The sequence below is a fragment of the Schistocerca cancellata genome, chromosome 4, assembly GCF_023864275.1.
Source record: "Schistocerca cancellata isolate TAMUIC-IGC-003103 chromosome 4, iqSchCanc2.1, whole genome shotgun sequence".
In the NCBI taxonomy this organism is placed as follows: domain Eukaryota; kingdom Metazoa; phylum Arthropoda; class Insecta; order Orthoptera; family Acrididae; genus Schistocerca; species Schistocerca cancellata.
This window is the reverse complement of record NC_064629.1, coordinates 820,958,131-820,978,541: the sequence shown is the minus strand read 5'-3', so window position 1 is coordinate 820,978,541 and position 20,411 is coordinate 820,958,131. Positions and strand designations below refer to the sequence as shown.

Sequence of the window (20,411 nt, the reverse complement as noted above, 5' to 3'; positions counted from 1 at the left end):
AGGTTCTATTAACTGTATTGCAAACAAAGGTAAACTAGTAGCGACGTATTTCCTTCGAATGAAATCCAGAAGGCAGCAGATACCGGAGATCCCGTGCATTACGGGTTTCCGTACAGATGAGTGATTGAAATGATCGGTTCCTAACAAACAGAACTCGGTATATCGTTCTTAACTGGGAGATAAGAAAAACAATGTTGTGTGCACATGCTGTGTTACTACTGTAAGGAGCGATCAAAAACTTTCCGTTCGAAGGTGTTACACTAAAGAATCGGTAGGCCAATCAGGCACAATAACCTTGACCATTGAGGCAATCATCCTACCGACGCACCAGGTTGGAGAGCCGTCTGGTAAGACACCGTGTCCTGCTGCGTGAAGAAGTCCGTAACTGCCTCTTGCACATTGTCGTCAGACAGGAATCGTCGATCCCTGAAGGCCCTTTTTAAGGGACCGAAGGCATGAAAATCGCATGGGGAGAGATCAGCGGAATACGGCGGGTGCTCAATTGTCTCCCACTCGAGCTGGCGTCACTTCTGTGTTAAGACATGAGCGATCTGGGGACGTTCGTTACCACGAAGCGGCAGCACCCCTCCACAGCACCAGTTTTCGACAGACACTCTCCCCCATACACATTCTTCATTCTCCAATCGATGTCTACCGGTGCGCGCGCAATATTCACTATAGACTTTGAATGTATATGGCTACGGAATCGGCAAAATAAATACTCAATAGTCATAGTTTCGTTCAAGTTAATTTACAAAATTTGTGTTCTATGCCTCTTTCATTGTTATTACTGATAATAGTGATGGAATGTATAAACCACCTTCACTGATTTTTGCTTTATTTCACATACATTCTAGTGAATACCTTGAAACTTTAATTGTATTATGATGTACAGGGACTGGTTCTCTTAGTTTTTGCGCGTAAAATATTGGCAGTGCCGGCATTCTGACGTTAATATGTCACTAAATGGAAAATATGGGAAGTACAATGCATCACCGCAGACACTGGTGTCTGGTCTGCACAAAATGCGCTTAATGTAGCTGCTTGCACGGAGAGCTCTCTTTGGTCCTGCTTTATGCAGTACTAATAGAACAGGAACGGGTATTTCAATGGTATCGTGACATTCCTTTAAAAGGAAAGTCGCATGGCATTGGCTCAAAAATGGTTCAAATGGCTCTGAGCACTATGGGACTTAACATCTGAGGTCAGCAGTCCCCTAGAACTTTGAACTACTTAAACCTAACTAATCTAAGGACATCACTCACATTCATGCCCGAGGCAGGATTCGAACCTGCGACCGTAGCGGTCGCGCGGTTCCGGACTGAAGCGCCTAGAACCGCTCGGTCACCGCGGCCGGCTCGCATAGCATTGTCGGCTTGGAGATCCCAAGCACCTTGTCGGTAAGCGTTGATTTACGCCATCCGATGTGGCCCTTTCCTTGTGGATACACCAAAAGTTGTGTATTTTGGGTATTTTTGAAGTGTAAGTGAGTGTAATGGAAAAGTGTATAGAGTGATATTTGCGTTGTATTATGATGACGACGATGGTAAGAGAAGGTGATGATGATGATGATGATGTTTGGTTTGTGGGGCGCTCAACTGCGTGGTTATCAGCGCCCGTACAATTACCCAATCTTTGCTCAGTCCAATTTCGCCACTTTCCTGGATGATGATGAAATGATGAGGACAACACAAACACCCAGTCATCTCGAGGCAGGTGAAAATCCCTGACCCCGCCGGGAATCGAACCCGGGACCCCGTGCTCGGGAAGCGAGAACGCTACCGCGAGACCACGAGCGGCGGACGGTAAGAGAAGGTGAACCAGGTACCTACACAAAGCCTACTCCGCCCGAACAACACCCGGGTGCTGCCTAGCTTAACGTTCCCATCTTTCAGACGGCTCAGCGTCAAAAGCCCTCATTTAATGAGACACTTCAATAGAGGTTTGGAATTTAATCTAGGATACTAGCTCACTACCGCTTGCCGGCCAAATAGCGCCAGTAAAAATTTCATCCATCACAAGGATTCGAACCGGCTTATCACCTAGTCACGCGTCAGCGCGCAGACGTCTTTGCGACCTCATCTACACAGGCGAGTAATCTTACTTTAGTTACCCCTGATGGACTGGCACATGTGTTCGCTAGTCCCACCATTTTGTTATGGAAAGATATGACTACTAACCGAGCACGCTTCCAACTTCTGTGACTTCTTGGAGAAATTATTCGTGCTTCTGTCGCTAATGTGGACCTAAGTTGTTGGAGCTAGCAGCGACATGCTTGACGAGAAGATGTCCCCCCTTGCAACCTCGTTCTTGTCGAAGCTCTGCTTGAACTTCACGCCGAAAACAGAACGTGGCTGGGTAAGTGCACACTGCTAACTGAAACTGCTGCGTACATACACTCCTGGAAATTGAAATAAGAACACCGTGAATTCATTGTCCCAGGAAGGGGAAACTTTATTGACACATTCCTGGGGTCTGATACATCACATGATCACACTGACTGAACCACAGGCAAATAGACACAGGCAAATAGACACAGGCAACAGAGCATGCACAATGTCGGCACTAGTACAGTGTATATCCACCTTTCGCAGCAATGCAGGCTGCTATTCTTCCATGGAGACGATCGTAGAGATGCTGGATGTAGTCCTGTGGAACGGCCTGCCATGCCATTTCCACCTGGCGCCTCAGTTGGACCAGCGTTCGTGCTGGACGTGCAGACCGCGAGAGACGACGCTTCATCCAGTCCCAAACATGCTCAATGGGGGACAGATCCGGAGATCTTGCTGGCCAGGGTAGTTGACTTACACCTTCTGGAGCACGTTGGGTGGCACGGGATACATGCGGACGTGCATTGTCCTGTTGGAACAGCAAGTTCCCTTGCCGGTCTAGGAATGGTAGAAAGATGGGTTCGATGACGGTTTGGATGTACCGTGCACTATTCAGTGTCCCCTTGACGATCACCAGTGGTGTACGGCCAGTGTAGGAGATCGCTCCCCACACCATGATGCCGGGTGTTGGCCCTGTGTGCCTCGGTCGTATGCAGTCCTGATTGTGGCGCTCACCTGCACGGCGCCAAACACGCATACGACCATCATTGGCACCAAGGCAGAAGCGACTCTCATCGCTGAAGACGACACGTCTCCATTCGTCCCTCCATTCACGCCTGTCGCGACACCACTGGAGGCGGGCTGCACGATGTTGGGGCGTGAGCGGAAGACGGCCTAACGGTGTGCGGGACCGTAGCCCAGCTTCATGGAGACGGTTGCGAATGGTCCTCGCCGATACCCCAGGAGCAACAGTGTCCCTAATTTGCTGGGAAGTGGCGGTGCGGTCCCCTACGGCACTGTGTAGGATCCTACGGTCTTGGCGTGCATCTGTGCGTCGCTGCGCTCCGGTCCCAGGTCGACGGGCATGTGCACCTTCCACCCGGCCTCCCGCATGCCCACTTTACGCCCTCGCTCAAAGTCCGTCAACTGCACATACGGTTCACGTCCACGCTGTCGCGGCATGCTACCAGTGTTAAAGACTGCGATGGAGCTCCGTATGCCACGGCAAACTGGCTGACACTGACGGCGGCGGTGCACAAATGCTGCGCAGCTAGCGCCATTCGACGGCCAACACCGCGGTTCCTGGTGTGTCCGCTGTGCCGTGCGTGTGATCATTGCTTGTACAGCCCTCTCGCAGTGTCCGGAGCAAGTATGGTGGGTCTGACACATCGGTGTCAATGTGTTCTTTTTTCCATTTCCAGGAGTGTATTTTTGCGCCTTGTAGAGGACCATTTTTCGCCTATCACTGGCTGATTTGCGAAGTGAAGTTGCCTTTATGGCGACGCTATTGCGAGAATCCTCAGCTTGCTTGGCACTGGTCGTGGACTTCTACGACAACTTCAAAACAATGCACGAATTCCAGAAGTTGAGCAATTCTGGAAGGATATTTCGCTGAATCTGCGCACTTTGTGCCCAATATTTACACGTGTCTGCCACCTATTATATGCCATGACGTCGAGAAGTTTTGTGTAGATGTAGGCATCTAGAAGGAAAGATAGCGACCGACGAGCCTCAAATAAATGCTATAAAGCTGCTGCAGCTCACAGTGTGTACGGGAGGTTGTCCAACTTTTAATTATCACTTCTGACAAATAAAATTATGTGATTAATTCGTTTGCTTGTTTGCATGTACACGTCTGCAGTCCTGGTACACACTGGGCTTCTTGCGCTACAGTATTTCGGGACGGCGCTAGAGAAGCCAAAACAAACTGGCCCAATTCCATTGATAATGTAGAGTAAACTGACTTCTTCGAGGTGATAATTAAGGCTTTTCGAAGACAAGCATGACCTGACAGATTGTAATTCTACGAAGCTCATCGCATGCGACGCAGTTATACAGGGAGGTCAGAAACAGACAGAAAAACTTGGAGTGTTGCTGGGTAAGTTGAGCTGAGAAGTAACTGTTAAGAAGAAAAATTCGATACTTTGTACCGTTTCCGTGTTAATTGGCATTGAAGTTAGACGATCAGGCCGCAGCACGCGCAAATTCAAACGGCTCACCAGAGACGGTTTCACCAAACGTGTTCTTCGTTTGGTTTCCTAAAACAAAACAAGAGAGCGATACAAAAATTGAATATGGGACGCTAGTACGGATCGAATCCGAGCCAAAGGCTGAACAGTCTCGTGCGCCATCACCTGCGTTATGAGAACAACTGAACTAATTGTAGCTAGCGGGTTGCTCGAATTTGCGTGCGCAATGGCCTGACTGGCTAGCTTCAATGTTAATTAACTGTGCAGCGACGCTACGTAGCGAAGTTTTTTGTTAACAATTATTTGTCAGCGCAACCTACCCTGCAACACATTTACAAGCTTTTCAGACTGTTTTTGACTATCCTACATATAGGGAGATGATGTCGTTCAAAAGTTGTTTCTGAATGTGGCAAGAGCCGCAGATGATCAGTGCCCGGTACAAAGATTGGCACTGACTAAACATAAATGGGTGTAATGTAATGCCTGTAAATATACACTGAAACGCCACAGAAACTGGTATAGGCACGCGTATTCAAACACAGAGATATATAAACAGACAGAAAACGGCGATACGGTGGGCAACGCCTATATAAGACAACAAGAGTCTGGCGCACTTGTTACATCGGTTACTGGCTGCTACAATGGCAGGTTCTCAAGATTTAAATGAGATTGAAAGTGGTGTTATAGTCGGCGTACGAACGATGGGACACAGCATCTCCGAGGTAGCGATGAAGTGGGGATTTTCCCGTACGACTATTTCACGAGTGTACCATGAACATCAGGAATCCGGTAAAACATCAAATCTCCGACATCGCTGCGGCCGGAAAGAGATCCTGCAAGAACGAGATCAACGTGGCAGAAGTGCAAACCTTCATCAAATTGCTGCAGATTCCAATGCTGGGCCATAAACAAGTGTCAGCGTGCGAACCATTCAACGAAATATCATCGATATGGGCTTTCGGAGCCGATGACTGCATGACACAAAGCTTTACGCCTCGCCTGGGCCCGTCAACGCCGACATTGGACTGTTGTTGACTGGAAACATGTTGCCTGTTCGTACGAGTCTCGTTTCAAATTGTATCGAGCGGATGGGCGTGTACGGATATGGAGACAACCTCATGAATGCATGAGCCCTGCATGTCGGCAGGGGACTGTTCAAACTGGTGGAGGCTTTGTAACGGTGTGGAGCGTGTGCAGTTGGAGTGATATGGGACCCCTGACACGTCTCGAAACGACTAACAAGTGACACGTACGTAAGCATCCTGTCTGATCACCTGCATCCATTCATGTCCATTGTGCATTCCGACAGTTTGGTAATTCCAGCAGGACAATGCGACACCCCACACGTTCAGAATTGCTGCAGAGTGGCTCCAGGAACACTCTTCTGAGTTTAAACACTTCCGCTGGCCACGAACTCCGCTGACACGAATATTATTGAGCACATGTGAGATGCCTTGCAACGCTCTGTTCAGAAGAGATCTACACCCCCTTGTACTCTTACGGTTTTATGGACAGTCCTGCAGGATTCGTGTTGTCAATTCCCTCCTGCACTACAGACATTACTCGAGTCCATGCCACGTCGTGTTGCGCCACTTCAGGGTGATCGCGGGGGCCCTACACAATATTAGGCACATGTACCAGTTTCATTAGCTCTTCAGTGTATTAAAAGGCATAATATCGTCTGACAAAGCGATTGGTGATTTAACTGGAATCAGTCACTACCATCAAATATCGGAGTTATTTAAGGTAGAGCAGATTGGGGAAGGTAAATGCCATACTGAGATTTATTGCAAGAATCCACGCGAGAAAGATGCCACTTATAAACTTATCCTTCGAACAATTCTTGAGTTTTGTTCGCCAGTTGGGATCCGTACCGAAATGGACTGTAGTTAGCGCGTGACTGTCACAGGTCTACACAACAGACTGCAGTGGGGGACGCTACAAGAAAGGCTTTGGGCATCGTGGAGAGCCTTAAAGCGAAATTGCGAGTGCCCGCATTCCGTAACGAGTCAATAAACATCCTACTGCCTCGCGTAACCATCATGACGATAATATCAGATAAATCGGCGGTTTTGGTAAATGGGGACAAACCGCAGGGAACAATCCCTAAAAGGATAAGGAGTAAAAAACGTCATATGAATATACACTACTGGCCATTAAAATTGCTACACCACGAAGAAATGCACATGATAAGCGGGTATTCATTGGACAAATATATTATACTAGAGCTGACATGTGATTACATTTTCACGCAATTTGGGTGCATAGATGCTGAGAAATCAGTACCCAGAACAACCACCTCCGGCCGTAATAACGGCTTTGATATGCCTGGGAATTGAGTCAAACAGAGCTTGGATGGCGTGTACAGGTACAGCTGTCCATGCAGCTTCAACACGATACCACAGTTCATCAAGAGTAGTGACTGGGGTATTGTGACAAGCCAGTTGCTCAGCCTCCATTGACTAGACGTTTTCAATTGGTGAGAGATCTGGAGAATGTGCTGGCCAGGGCAGCAGTCGAACATTTTCTGTATCCAGAAAGGTCCGTACAGGACCTGCAACATACGGTCGTGCATTATCCTGCTGAAATGTACGGTTTCGCAGGGATCTAATTAAGGGTAGAGCCACGGGTCGTAACACATCCGAAATGTAACGTCCACTGTTCAAAGTGCCGTTAATGCGAACAAGAGATGACCAAGATTTGTAACCAAGGGCACGCCATACCATCACACAGGGTGATACACCAGTATGGCGATGACTTATACAAGCTTCCAATGTGCGTTCACCGCGATGTCGCCAAACACGGATGCGACCATCATGATGCTGTAAACAGAACCTGTATTCATCCGAAAAAATGACGTTTTGCCATTCGTGAACCCAGGTTCATCGTTGAGTACTCCATCGGAGGCGCTCCTGTCTGTGATGCAGCGTCAAGGGTAACCGCAGCCATGGTCTTCGAGCTGATAGTCCACGCTGCTCCAACGTGGTCGAACTGTTGGTGCAGATGGTTGTTGTCTTGCAAACGTCCCCATCTCTTGACTCAGGGATCGAGACGAGGCTGCACGATCCGTTACAGCCATGTGAATAAGATGCCCGTCATCTCGACTGCTAGTGATACGAGGCCGTTGGGATCCAGCACGACGTTCCTTATTACCCTCCTGGACCCACCGACTCCATTTTCTGCTAACAGTCATTGGATCTCGACCAACGCGAGCAGCAATGTCGCGATACGATAAACCGCAATCGCGATAGTCTACAATCCGACCTTTATCAAAGTCGGAAACGTGATGGTACTCATTTTTCCTCCTTACACGAGGCATCACAACAACGTTTCACCAGGCAACGCCGGTCAACTGCTGTTTGTGTATGAGAAATCAGTTCGAAATTTTCCTCATGTCAGCACGTTGTAGGTGTCGCCACCGGCGCCAACCTTGTGTGAATGCCCTGAAAAGCTAAACATTTGCATATCAAAGCATCTTCTTCCCGTCAGTTAAATTTCGCGTCTGTAGTACGCCATCTTCGTGGTGTAGCAATTTTAATGGCCAGTAGTGTGTTCCAAGGGAGATACAACCACTTGAAAGTGGAAGTGAGATATCTTTGACAGTGTAGGTTTCAATAATTGAAAGCACACATGAAAACACACCATAGAACTGGAAATTTTCTGTCTGTATTAGTGTTTTGGTGGTATGGTGGCAGCGAAACATCAACACCGGTTCAGCTTTAAAGTGTGGTCGGGGTTGGTTCAAATGGCTCTGAGCACTATGGGACCTAACATCTATGGTCATCAGTCCCCTAGAACTTAGAACTACTTAAACCTAACTAACCTAAGGACATCACACAACACCCGGTCATCACGAGGCAGAGAAAATCCCTGACCCCGCCGGGAATCGAACCCGGGAACCCGGGGGCGGGAAGCGAGAACGCTATCGCAGGACCACGAGCTGCGGACTGTGGTCGGGGTAGTCATTGTCGAGACGCCTCCGTATGGTAATGCGGACGTGAGTTGAAGCACCATCACGCAGTAGCCACATTACCCTTCGTACCACCAAAGGCACAACTTCCAGCAGGGCAGAAGTGTCACCCACAGCAAGTGCAGATACGCCTCGCTTTTGAGGCGCTGTGGAGGAGTGACTCGTTCCGCGGTCGCCTATAGTCCCCAGCCACGCATTGAAACTGAACCGGCGCTGATGGTTCGTTACCACCACACCGCTAAAATCCTAGCACAGAGATAACATTCCCACTTGCTGTATTTTCCCATGAGTTTTCTTCCAATCATTAAACCTACACTGTCAAAGACCTTTTATCTCTCCCTTGCACTCTGTGTACCTCCCTTCGAACACATTTCCGGCCTTATGTCAAATGGTTCAAATGGCTCTGGGCACTATGGGACTCAACTGCTGTGGTCATCAGTCCCCTAGAACTTAGAACTACTTAAACCTAACTAACCTAAGGACATCACACACACCCATGCCCGAGGCAGGATTCGAACCTGCGACCGTAGCAGCAGCGCGGCTCCGGACTGGAGCGCCTAGAACCGCACGGCCACCACGGCCGGCGGCTTTATGTCCACATGACATGTCGAGAGCGCTTGAAAAGGAGCAGTCCAAGAGATTTCACAAGCGTTAATCTTAGCCTCTGAGCAACAGTTTCCTGAAATTTGTCTCCATCTAGCAAAATCATCCTGCATATGTAGAGGTAGACAAATATCAAATGCCAGTAGTTTTGCGGAAAATAAATCACTGCCAAAAATAATTTTGCTTGCGGTAACAACTTGAGTGTGTAATCGCGTCACAGGTATGAAAAACGTAGTTCGCCAAATTAGACTATTTCAGTTTTTATTTGTTTCTCTATACCATAAAGCATTTAATCTAGCCACAGAAGCAATCATACAAGGCGATCCAAATTGGTGCGGCACAATGTTAAAAGCCACGCCCAGCTAGAACGTTGAAGTGAGCAGGAAAACAGTCAACAGCTTTCACCCGACGAGAAGACTGCAGCACAAATTAGCATACGCGTCTGAAGATGACGATGAGCTTATTCTCGGTATGAGTAATGTGCACAAAAGCACCTAACAAATCCGTGAGGCATTTTCGCAATACGTCTTTCACTGTTGATAACATGACTTATGAACCACTGACGACTGCATAGTGTTTCATAAACAATTCGACAAAGACAACGTTTTAGACAACTGAATGAAAATGATGGGGTATTTTCCTGCATGTTTAATAACTGTATCTACCTGGATATCGAAGCAACTTCAAATAGAACTAGGTACTTTTCTCAACGGCTGTTGAGAGCTCTTGAAAAAGAGCAGTCCAAGAGATTTTACAAGCGTTAATCGTTGCAGTGCAGACAATCGCACAAATAGCTTCCGAAAGCTGCTGAATAAGAAGTACAAGGATAACGACACGGAGCAATTTCATTCCTAAACAGTAGTTAAAAAAGGGTCACTCATATTTAGAAAACTCAGTTATTTATAAAACGTCCATTTCAAATATTAACAAACGTTATATACATAGTTTTCAAGATATATGTAAAGCTCTTACAGTAGAATGTTCTAGATAATTTGCAAACATCACAGGGAAAAAGACATTTTAGCTAAGTAAAAGCAACTGAAAACCTTTTATCGACGTTTCTTAACGATTATGAAAAATTAGAATAGCGCAACAACGCTGGGTGGGATTAAAGGACGGACGACGGCGAGGGTATTTAGAGACTGAGCACATGGACCCACCGGGAAAGGAATTTGGTTGTGTCCTATTCAAACTAACCGTCCCGGAGCTTGCCTCAGGCAATTTAGGGAAACTACGATAAACCTACAACAGGACTGTCCGGTGAATGCGAGTCCAGTGTCTTAACCACTGTGCCACTGCTCTAGATTTGCGTATGGAAAAACTTTAGATACAGATGAATACATTCATCGTATGGTAGTAGGTAAATGTGTTAATTTCATCCAGTAAATCACTGTTAATCGTAATATTTTTATATACAGGTACGTTGTTATATGACGAGTTTTGTCTTGCTTCAGTACTCAGAGTTGCAGCACCATAAAGGCAGCATACAACAAACTTCAAATTAGCATGAAATGTGTTACATGCTTGATATGCAATTGATTAGAATTTCAGCGCAATCGCACAATGTAGGAGTAACGCTATTACACCACGCGTTCAAAAAGTTCCGAGGCTGGTTTCATTTCTTGAGCATAAAGAACGTCAGCGCAGTAACTACTGTGGCAGCTTTAAGTAATAACTGTAAACAACAAATGTGCATTCGACCACTCAGCTGTGGGCAGGCCACGCTGAGTACTGGACGTATGGCCATAGTGTGTCACAACATCGCAATGGAGTAACGAATTCGACGCCTCTAAATCAAGTGTTCAAGACGTTATCCAGAATGTTTTGAAAGAGAGAAAAGCGTGTGCAAAGTTTGTTCCGCACACTGTAACTTCCGAACGAAAAGAACGACGCCTGGACGCCTGCCACGTCTTGACTGAAATGCAAAACGCGGAAAATGCTTTTCGGTAAATTAAAAAGAAAAAACGCTTGGTTGATGAGACTCTGTGCTATCAATACCAATGTGCGATAAAAAAGAAAGTGGAGATATTCGCACGAGGTCAACGCCCTGACGACAAACCGACTCTCAAGCCAATGAGACGCGCGAGCTGATCATCAGCAGCATCTACATGCTTACTCAGTAATTCACAATTAAGTGACTGGCAGATGATTCATTGAATCACCTTCAGACTATTTCCCTACCGTTGCACCCTCGAACAGCGTGTGGAAAAAACGAACACTTAAATCTTTCCGTACGAGCTCAGAGTTCTCTTATTTTATTATGATCTACATCTACATCCATACTCCGCAAGCCACCTGACGGTGTGTGGCGGAGGGTACCTTGAGTACCTCTATCGGTTCTCCCTTCTATTCCAGTCTCGTGTTGTTCGTGGAAAGAAAGACTGTCGGTATGCCTCTGTGTGGGCTCTAATCTCTCTGATTTTATCCTCATGGTCTCTTCGCGAGATATACGTAGGAGGGAACAATATACTGCTTGACTCCTCGGGCCGGCAGTGGTGGCCGAGCGGTTCTAACCGCCTCAGTCCGGAACCGGGCGACTGCTACGGTCGCAGGTTCGAATCCTGCCTCGGGCATGGGTGTGTGTGACGTCCTTAGGTTAGTTAGGTTTAATTACTAGGGGACTTACAAAAAGAAAAGTGATATCTGGCGATCACCCAGGAAGTGTTACAGGCCCTCTGCTGTTCCTAATCTATATAAACGATTCGGGAGACAATCTGAGCAGTCTTTTTACACAATTGACAGATGACACTGTCATTTATAGTGTAGCAGAGTCATAAGAAGATCAAAACCAACTGCAAAATTACGGACGAAATATCTGTATGGTGTGAAAAGTGCCAATTGACTCTAAATACGGAAAAGTGTGGAGTCATCCACAGGAATACTACAAGTAATCCGTTAAATTTTGGTTACACGAAAAACCACACAATTCTAAAGTCTGCCAATTCAACTAAATACTTGGCGATTACAGTTACCAATAACTTAATCACATAGATAATGTTGTGGAGAAGGCTAATCAAAATACAGTGATTTACTGACAGAACACTTGGAAGTTGCTACAGGTCTAATTAAGAGGTCGCCTAGACTACGCCTGTTCGACCTCTGCTGGAGTATTGCCGTGCTGTATGGGATCATTACAGATGGAATTGACAGAGGACGCCGAAGTAGTCCAAAGAACGGCAGCTCGTTTTTGTATTATCCGTGATACTTTCTGTCCTATTTCGCAATATGATAAGCCAGTTGAGGTGGTAGTCATTAAAAAAAGGCGTTTTTCGTTATGGCGAAATCTTCTCGCGAAATTTCGATGACCAACTTTCTCCTCTGAATGCGAAAATATTTTATTGACTCCAACCTACATAGGAAGGTATGATGATCATAATAAAATAAGAGAAATCAGAGCTCGTACACAAAGATTTAAGTGTTCATTTTCCCCAAACGCTATTCGAGAGAGGAAGGATAGAGAAACAGTCTGAGGGTGGTTCCATGAACCCTCTCCCAGGCATATAATTGTGAAATGCAGGGTAGTCATGTAGACGGTGTAATTCTGTACATAAAGAAAGATTACGCAGCGAGTTTCTCATCCAGAACCGGCATTTTAAAGATGGTTCCTGGTGAGCGGTTTATGTTACGGTTACGCCTCGTTAAGAAGAAGACACGCCTGCCAGAACGTGTCGCATTTCGACAAAGGCAGGTCAATGACCATTCGAGAGTGCGGTTGTACTGTACACACACAATAAGTAATATTTCGTTATTTGCTGTTTTTCCTGGAGTTGCAATTCTAATGACCAGCTATGTATATTTGTATTACACGACACAGAAAATCAAATTAAATAAAAATACGACTGTAATGGAATGTCTAATCAGTGATATTGCAGGAAACAAAAATTCCCGGATGTACCGGTTTAATATACACTTTTTCCCGGGTGAAAATAAACTTTTTGCGTGTTAAGTGACAGAATACTTTCTCTCGGAACAATGGTTACGGTTTTATACACAGGCGTTGAACTTCCCGCCACATTATAAAACGAACCCCCCCCCCCCCAATAAAAAAAACGCGCTTTAGAAAGATCTTTGATGTGCAGCAGTCTGTACGCTCGTATTTTCATATTACCAAAGTATATAGTTGAATTCCACCAAACGTAGCACGTAAGTTTCCGAAGCACTGAAATCGAGATTGCGATCCGCTTTAGTAAGCCAATCATAGCTGATGTCATGTGATCTCGTCAGCCGATGATAGCAGATATTCATGGCATAAGACACGTGACATAGTCAGCCAATAGCAACCAACATCACTGTTCCGTAGCGTGAACACACAAATAGGAAAAGTTAATGGATTAAATTAATATACATAGTGTAGCTAAAAGATAAGCTACACTTTCACGTATAACATTGGTCTTTTTTGCACGTGTTACACTTTAATATACATCATACAAATATACCAGTAAAATTTTAAATAACACAAACTTCTGTGTTCGAAATTCTTCCAAGTGGTTGGCCCTCAGAGTGTTAGGCTTTAAATGAGAATCAAACGCTCTGTGATTTAAGAAATTCAAAGCATATTCCTACACGTAACGTAATTCATCTTGCGTAAAATGAAATTTACTTTGAAAATAACGCTTTTCAACCACCATTCACAATATTTTCCCGTGACCTGTTAGAATTCATTCCAGCAGTTGTCACAGCGCGCCAGAAAACTGCGTTACTGCGCGTGCGCAGCTACGATGACGTCGGAAGCCCACATGTCTTTACCTACATAGCATTAAGAGCTCTTCCATACGTCGTAAACGAAACAGAACATCAGAGGGTACTCAAAGATCATCGGAATCTCGTAAAACAGACTAAACTGCATAATTCGGCTGAAAGTCTACATTCGTATGTCCAGATTCAAAAAGAAGTAAGCCCCAACCCGATATTAAGCTTTTCATTGTTGTTTTCTTCGAGTAACAGTACTATATAATGTTTGTTTCTTTATGGCATAACGTCATACGTGCCAGGAGATAAAAATGGACACTTGTAATTCAGCAAACAGTTGACACTAGCCAATAATGTGGAATGACACACTTCGTTTCAAATAAATTGCCTGCCTCTGCGGAAAAGATTAATAAGAGCCAAATTTCTGTAGCAAATCAACAAAAATAACTTCAGTGGTCTGCAACGCAATTAATGACTGACTGCCAAAAACCTGGAAATAAAATCAGGAAACTAAATCTAACAACATATTTTAGGCTTCCATAATTATGCGAAAGTATTTTAATTTACTTTCTAGCTCTCGGCCACAGAAATCCGTTTTGTTTTCATTTGGTGTGGGAGTTGCAAACGAAGAAGAAACAGCAAAATCTCTAAACCTAAACACGGGTCACGTAGAGATTACCACCCTCTCCACTGCAACTTAGACTGCTCTGCCCATGCGCGAATCTGGCAGCTTGGGCTCGCCAGAAGAACTTTTCCGGCTAGTGTCTGGCTGCTTGTTGCTACTGCTGATACAGCTAACAGCCGTAATTCAAGTAGCCGTAAGCGGACGCAGGTACTGCTCATACGCGACTCGACTCAACTGCACATGCGCACGAGCCCGCTGGCGACTGCTCAAACGAACCTAATGTAAACCGTTGTGACGTCACGGTCATCGGAATCAGTTTGCTGTAATAAAGTATTGCATAGTCTTCGTCCTAAAGCCTTTGACACATTTTGGTGTTAGCAGACGCTTGTGTGTGCACTGCATTTTAATGTTGGAAACAGCGCGTTTCCTTTGCAAGTAAAATTTATTTTGGTTCTCTTACCCTCGTTTATGTTTTATTGTTGCAGTATTAGCTAAAGTAAAATTCTTTCTTAGAGCATCAGTTCTTACCAGTCAAAATTACAAAAATTTAACTGAAAACTAACACAATGAGAAATTCCGGGTTTTTCCGGTTTTCTCCCGGATGAAAAAATTTCCGGGTTTTTTCCCGAATTTCCCGGTTGTCGCGGGGCGTATACACCCTGAGAAATGTTGAGTGACACTGACCTAATTAACACGCTAAGTTGCCGTCGCAGCCTCCCGAGATACATCCGATTCAACACTTTACCGGGAGTCACTGTGTAGTGCCTGCGCAGTGAACGTCGCAAACAAAAATGATTAAATTTCGCTGTTGTCCGAGTGTTTAAGCAATTACGCGACTACTCTCTCCGCGAGCGGCTATGCTGCTATTCCGGTCGGCTAGCCTCTAGTGCGGGCTGGAATGCCTCGAAAGTAGGGCCGCAGCGAAAGTCACCGTCATGTCCGAATGCGACATTAAATTCCAAGCGGCGTATGTGAGTTCCTGTCAGCCATCCGCGACACGGCATCACGAAGTCAAAGAGGAAGCACTTACCACTCTAATGGCACTCTGTACACAATAGCTTCCCGAAGGTGACCGGACATTTCTTGCCTGCAAATACACTAACGTGCAAAACTTAAGGGGGAAAAAAAAAATAATCTGTCGCATGGTGTGCCCCTGCCAACTAACATACCTCGACGAAACTGAGATTATCCATAGAAATAATTGCTACAGTATTGTAAAGCTAACTCCGCGATTCATAATTGACCCCTGGACATTACAAAAGGCGGGACATGGTTCTTAATAGGGTGTGTGATCAAGGACGACAGTGCATGCTCTGCAAGGTGTTCCCATTCTGGCCACAAGGTTAGTAAGGAGTTCTTGTTGTAGAGTGTTCCAGTCCTCTGATGGATGGTCGTTGGCGCATGTGGAGCTGTTGCAATACGTCTTTCCAACGCATCCTGTACGTGCTCGATGGAATTTAAATCGGGGGTAACGGACTGGCCAGTCCATTCGCCGAATGGCTCGCTCCCAGAGTTCCTCAATCTGCACTGAACGATACGGTCGCGTTCTGTCATCTATAAAAATGAAGTCAGAACCGAATGCACCCCTGAAAAGATGCACATGGGAAAGGAGTACGGTGTCAAATGGTTCAAATGGCTCTGAGCACTATGGGACTTAACATCTGCACTCATCAGCCCCTACAACTTAGAACTACTTAAACCTAACTAACCTAAGGACATCACACACATCCATGCCCGAGGCAGGATTCGAACCTGCGACCGTAGCGGTAGCGCGGTTCCAGACTGTAGTGCCCAGAACCGCTCGGCCACTCGGGCCGGCAAGTACAGTGTCAGAATAACGTTGACCAGTGAGTGTACCATGTTCAAAGACTTGGAGGTCACCGCGCCCATGCAACATTTTGCCTCCACACAAAAGACCTGGACCACCGAAACGATCATGTTCGAAAATGTTCCTTGGTGTATTAAGTTTTCCCACCTCTCGCCATATGAAGGTACGTCCAGAATCCCTACCCTGCTCTCACCCAAGAAGAGCTCGCAACCCCTCTCCTCGTTGGTCCAGTCCTAGCCTCTTCGCACTATCGCAAAAGATGCCGCCGAAGAGCGGGTATCAACGGAACGCAACATACTGGCAGGCGGACAAAGAGAATGCCTCTACGCAGTCGCCGTGTCACTGTGGACCGTGAGAATGCGTGCTTTGTACTCCTGTTAAATGTTGCTGCAACTACATCCGCTGTTTGACCTGGGTCCCCTTTTGACTGTTGCACAATGTAGCGGTCACCTGTTGCTGTGGTTGAACGTGGTCGACCACCTCCACCGGGCAGCAGTGCCCGTGGTTCGAAACGCTCTCTGCTTCATATTTCTCAATGATTCTTCTCCGTGTGAAGTCATCCAAAGGTCTCCGACCGATGTTGTAACGAAGACCACCACCACCACCACCACCACCACCACCACCACCACCACCACCACCACCGTGCATCCAAGCTACTCGCTGATCGACAAACACTGTCTTTCAGCGCTCCACCCACTGCCTCGTGTTGCGGGGCCAGCCCCATTTGGCGCTATAGTCACACTGAACTCACGTCATGTGACGTACATCTTTCTGTGCACAACTGGAAAACATCTGGCAACCTGTACTTTCATTCATTTCCACTGAATTATCTGTCTCGTCCTTAAGTTTCACAGAACAGTGTACCATGCCTGATAGAGTTTCTTGTTGTTTCCCCAACCCCGTGTACGTACTCCGGACGCTACACAAATTCTGAGACCTATTCTAGCTGCATTCCACTGATCTTTCGGAAGCGACTCTCACCTCTCGCTACAGTGAGAACAAGCTGTAACCAAATACGCGCCAGCTTAATTGAAAATCTATTTTTCTTGTTTCATCTTCATTTTCCTCTCAAGTCAGCAACAGTTGGGTTCTGAAGTTTCAGGGCTGCAGAGATATCCATTTCAATATTCTGGGTGTCGCTTGTTAACTTTTATGCACTTAACAGCTAATGAACGGTTCGAGATAGCGAAATAATGTTTCAGGAAAGTGACAGTAAACAAATAAAAAATGTGATGTTCTTACATGATTAATACAACTGTTTCCGTCGAGATACTGAAGTATGGGATTTTATAAATGGCACTACGTACGTCTTAAGAATTAGTCCTAAATTTTGTTAAGAGTACAATGACCGGACGCTTGTTATGGCTTGCAGGGAAGCTTAGTGCAAATGTTTTCCTGAGAACTTTTCCTAGTGTCGTATCACTATACTCCAAATTTTAAGTGCCAAATTCTGACTGCCCATAAAAGAAGTACACAGCTACATTTGAAAAAAAAATCTGTATTTGCTTAGATACCACAGGAAAACAAAATGATATGAGCAATGACCTTGAAACCTGTTACTCTACGGGTCTCCAGTCGCACCTGCGAAATTTAGTTGGCAGAGCACTTGGCCGTGAAAGGAGAAGGTCCTAAATTTCAGTCACAATCCGACCCACAGCTTTAATCTGCCATTAAGTTTCAACTTTAAAATACTCTGTCCTTTCAGTACTGTAACTTATCAGAAGTTCTGTTTCTATATCTTCAACTGTTTATGAAATGAGACGACAGATTACTCCTAGCGCAGTTTACGCAGCTGTTAAGTATTTGAGACCAGATATAAATGCTTTTTGCGGAATGTTGGGAAGCAAGTTCGAGCATCAGGTCTGCACATCGTTGGTGGTTATTAAATACTTGAAGCTGCTCAACTTAGGTGGGACGCCCCATTGTTATATCCGTGATTCAAATTTTTCTTCGCGGTATGAGGATCCATTTCACGCGTATTAACAATTTAAGGATATAGTATCTACGTGCACTCTTCAGATTTAAATTGTAATTTAGTGTCCGTTCGAGAGCACAGTCAACAATATTGACTTAAATGGGCAAAGATAAGAAAAGAAGTCGGCACTCGCCGTGATGAAAAAACTTATCTTACACACTCCGAAAGTAGATTACTGATGACATCAAGGCGCTGACATTCGGGAGGGGGGGGGGGAGGAGGGGGGATGGGGGTAGGGAGAGAGAGAGAGAGAGAGAGAGAGAGAGAGAGAGAGAGAGAGAGAGAGAGAATGTAAATAGTACTTACTGATAGTCTTCTTCATCTTTCTTCTTAGGTTGATAGTTTTTCACTAGCCTCCTGTAACAGAAAGTGATCACGTAAGTTTATACTCTCATTTATATTCCATACAACTACAATACCTAGCTAAAGGCATGAGAAAAGAAAGGCTCCTAAGGACGAGAAGCGCCACCGCATTTTAAATTCGCAATTGAATTAAACTTCAACGGCCCTTCAAGTGCGAGTTCACTCATTAAAACATAACATACAGTGACATGTTTGTTGAAAGTAGCCTGCAGTTGCCCGATTAAAGAGAACAGTAAAAAAGCGTTATAATGATGTTACTTTATTTAGTACGTTTATTCCAGTTCTTTCCTCGATTCCAATACTAGACGAGGTCAGCGGAGAGCAGGACACAGAGTCTGCAGGCTGATCTTTTAGCTGCATCAACAGCAAGTTGAGTGTGACCGCAAGTGTTCTTCCCTCCACTAGTCGTGCGCATGTGCCACGAGGTGGGTGACTCAGAGATGAGTCTGCTCCTAACGGTCTAGTTTGCTTGCGCAGTAACAAGAAAAACAAACTGGCGCATATCTTAGAGCACGAAGAAACTTGCACCCAAGATTCTTAAGCGCAGATGATAAAGAAACCCAATCTGCGAGCAACGCTCGCCATGAAATTATGCTAGACTTTCTACACTGTCCAGTCACATTAATGTCCCCAATAGTCAAAAGAGCGAATAACCACAATATGCAGTGCAGACCGGTGCGAGACGTGCAGGAAGAGTGTCGATGAGGTTCTCGAACGTGCCGACAGGGATATAGTGCCATGCCGACTCCAATGCCGTGGCCAGCTGCATGGGGTTCCTCGGTTGAGGATCGATGACGCGAACAGCGGGATCGATTGGGTTTATACCTGGGGAGTTTGGTGGCCAGGGGTACGATAAACTACTCCTTGTGCTCTTCGAACCACACATGTACACTGCAAGCTGTGTGATGGGTTGCATTGTCCTGCTGGTAGATGCCATCGTGGCGAGGAAAACAAACCGCATTTAGGGACGAACATTGACCCTATGGACAGATGTATACTTGTGCTGACCCTCTGTGCCTTCCTGAATGACGAGATCACCCAGAGAAAGCCACGAAAACATTCCCAAGACCATAACGTTCCCTCATCCGGCCGACGATTGTTTCAGGATGTTTGCCTTCAAACGTTTCGCGTCGGATACGCCAATGGCCATCTGTCCGACGGAGCATGAAACGTGATTCATCTGGAGAGACAACCGATCGCCACACAGTGCACGTGCAGTTGAGTACTGGCGTGAAAATCCAGCCTTTGTCGCCGATGACCAGCAGTCAGAATGTGTGCATGAACTAGGCGTCCGCTGCGGAGGTCCATACGGAGCAACGTTCGCTAAAAGGTCGTTGAGGAGACATTGTTGGTAGCCCCTTTGTTCATCTGGACCGTCAGTTGCTGAACAGTTACACAACTAGCCGCCTGTACACACCTCGGCAGTCGTCACTCATCACTGTCATCTATGGCCCGTGGTGCACCACAGTTGCCTCGGAACCGGTTTTGGATATTTCCATTTTGTCATGCACGGTATGCTTTAACCACGGCGGCACGTGAATAGTTTACAAATTTAGCCGTTTCGGAAAAGCTTCCATCCTTGGCCCGAAAGCCAAGACCATGCCCTTTTGGACGTCACATAAACCGCTCCGTTTCCGCATTGCGACTGCACAGTTTTCCGCGTCCGCCGACACGCTTTATATACCTTCCAATGCCAGTGCTGCCACCTGCAGTCTGTGAACGGGAATTGCACGATGACATCGAACACAGGCGGTGGTCACATTAACGTGATTGGACCGTGTACAATCCAATAGAACCTTCCTAAGTAGAGCACTCAACTATTCGGAAGTTGCTTTCACC

At 46.0% G+C, this 20,411-nt stretch overlaps 1 protein-coding gene across 5 annotated transcripts in view; it reads right to left on the bottom strand.

Moving 5' to 3' along the window:
* LOC126184844 (formin-binding protein 1-like) overlaps window positions 1-20,411 on the bottom strand; it is a 368,779-nt gene that overhangs the window by 138,804 nt on the left and 209,564 nt on the right. For all 5 annotated transcript variants that reach the window (XM_049927454.1, XM_049927455.1, XM_049927458.1 and 2 more), the window contains exon 3: window positions 18,516-18,566. In XM_049927454.1, the coding sequence (XP_049783411.1) occupies window positions 18,516-18,566 (51 nt within the window). The remainder of the gene's footprint in view (window positions 1-18,515; window positions 18,567-20,411) is intronic.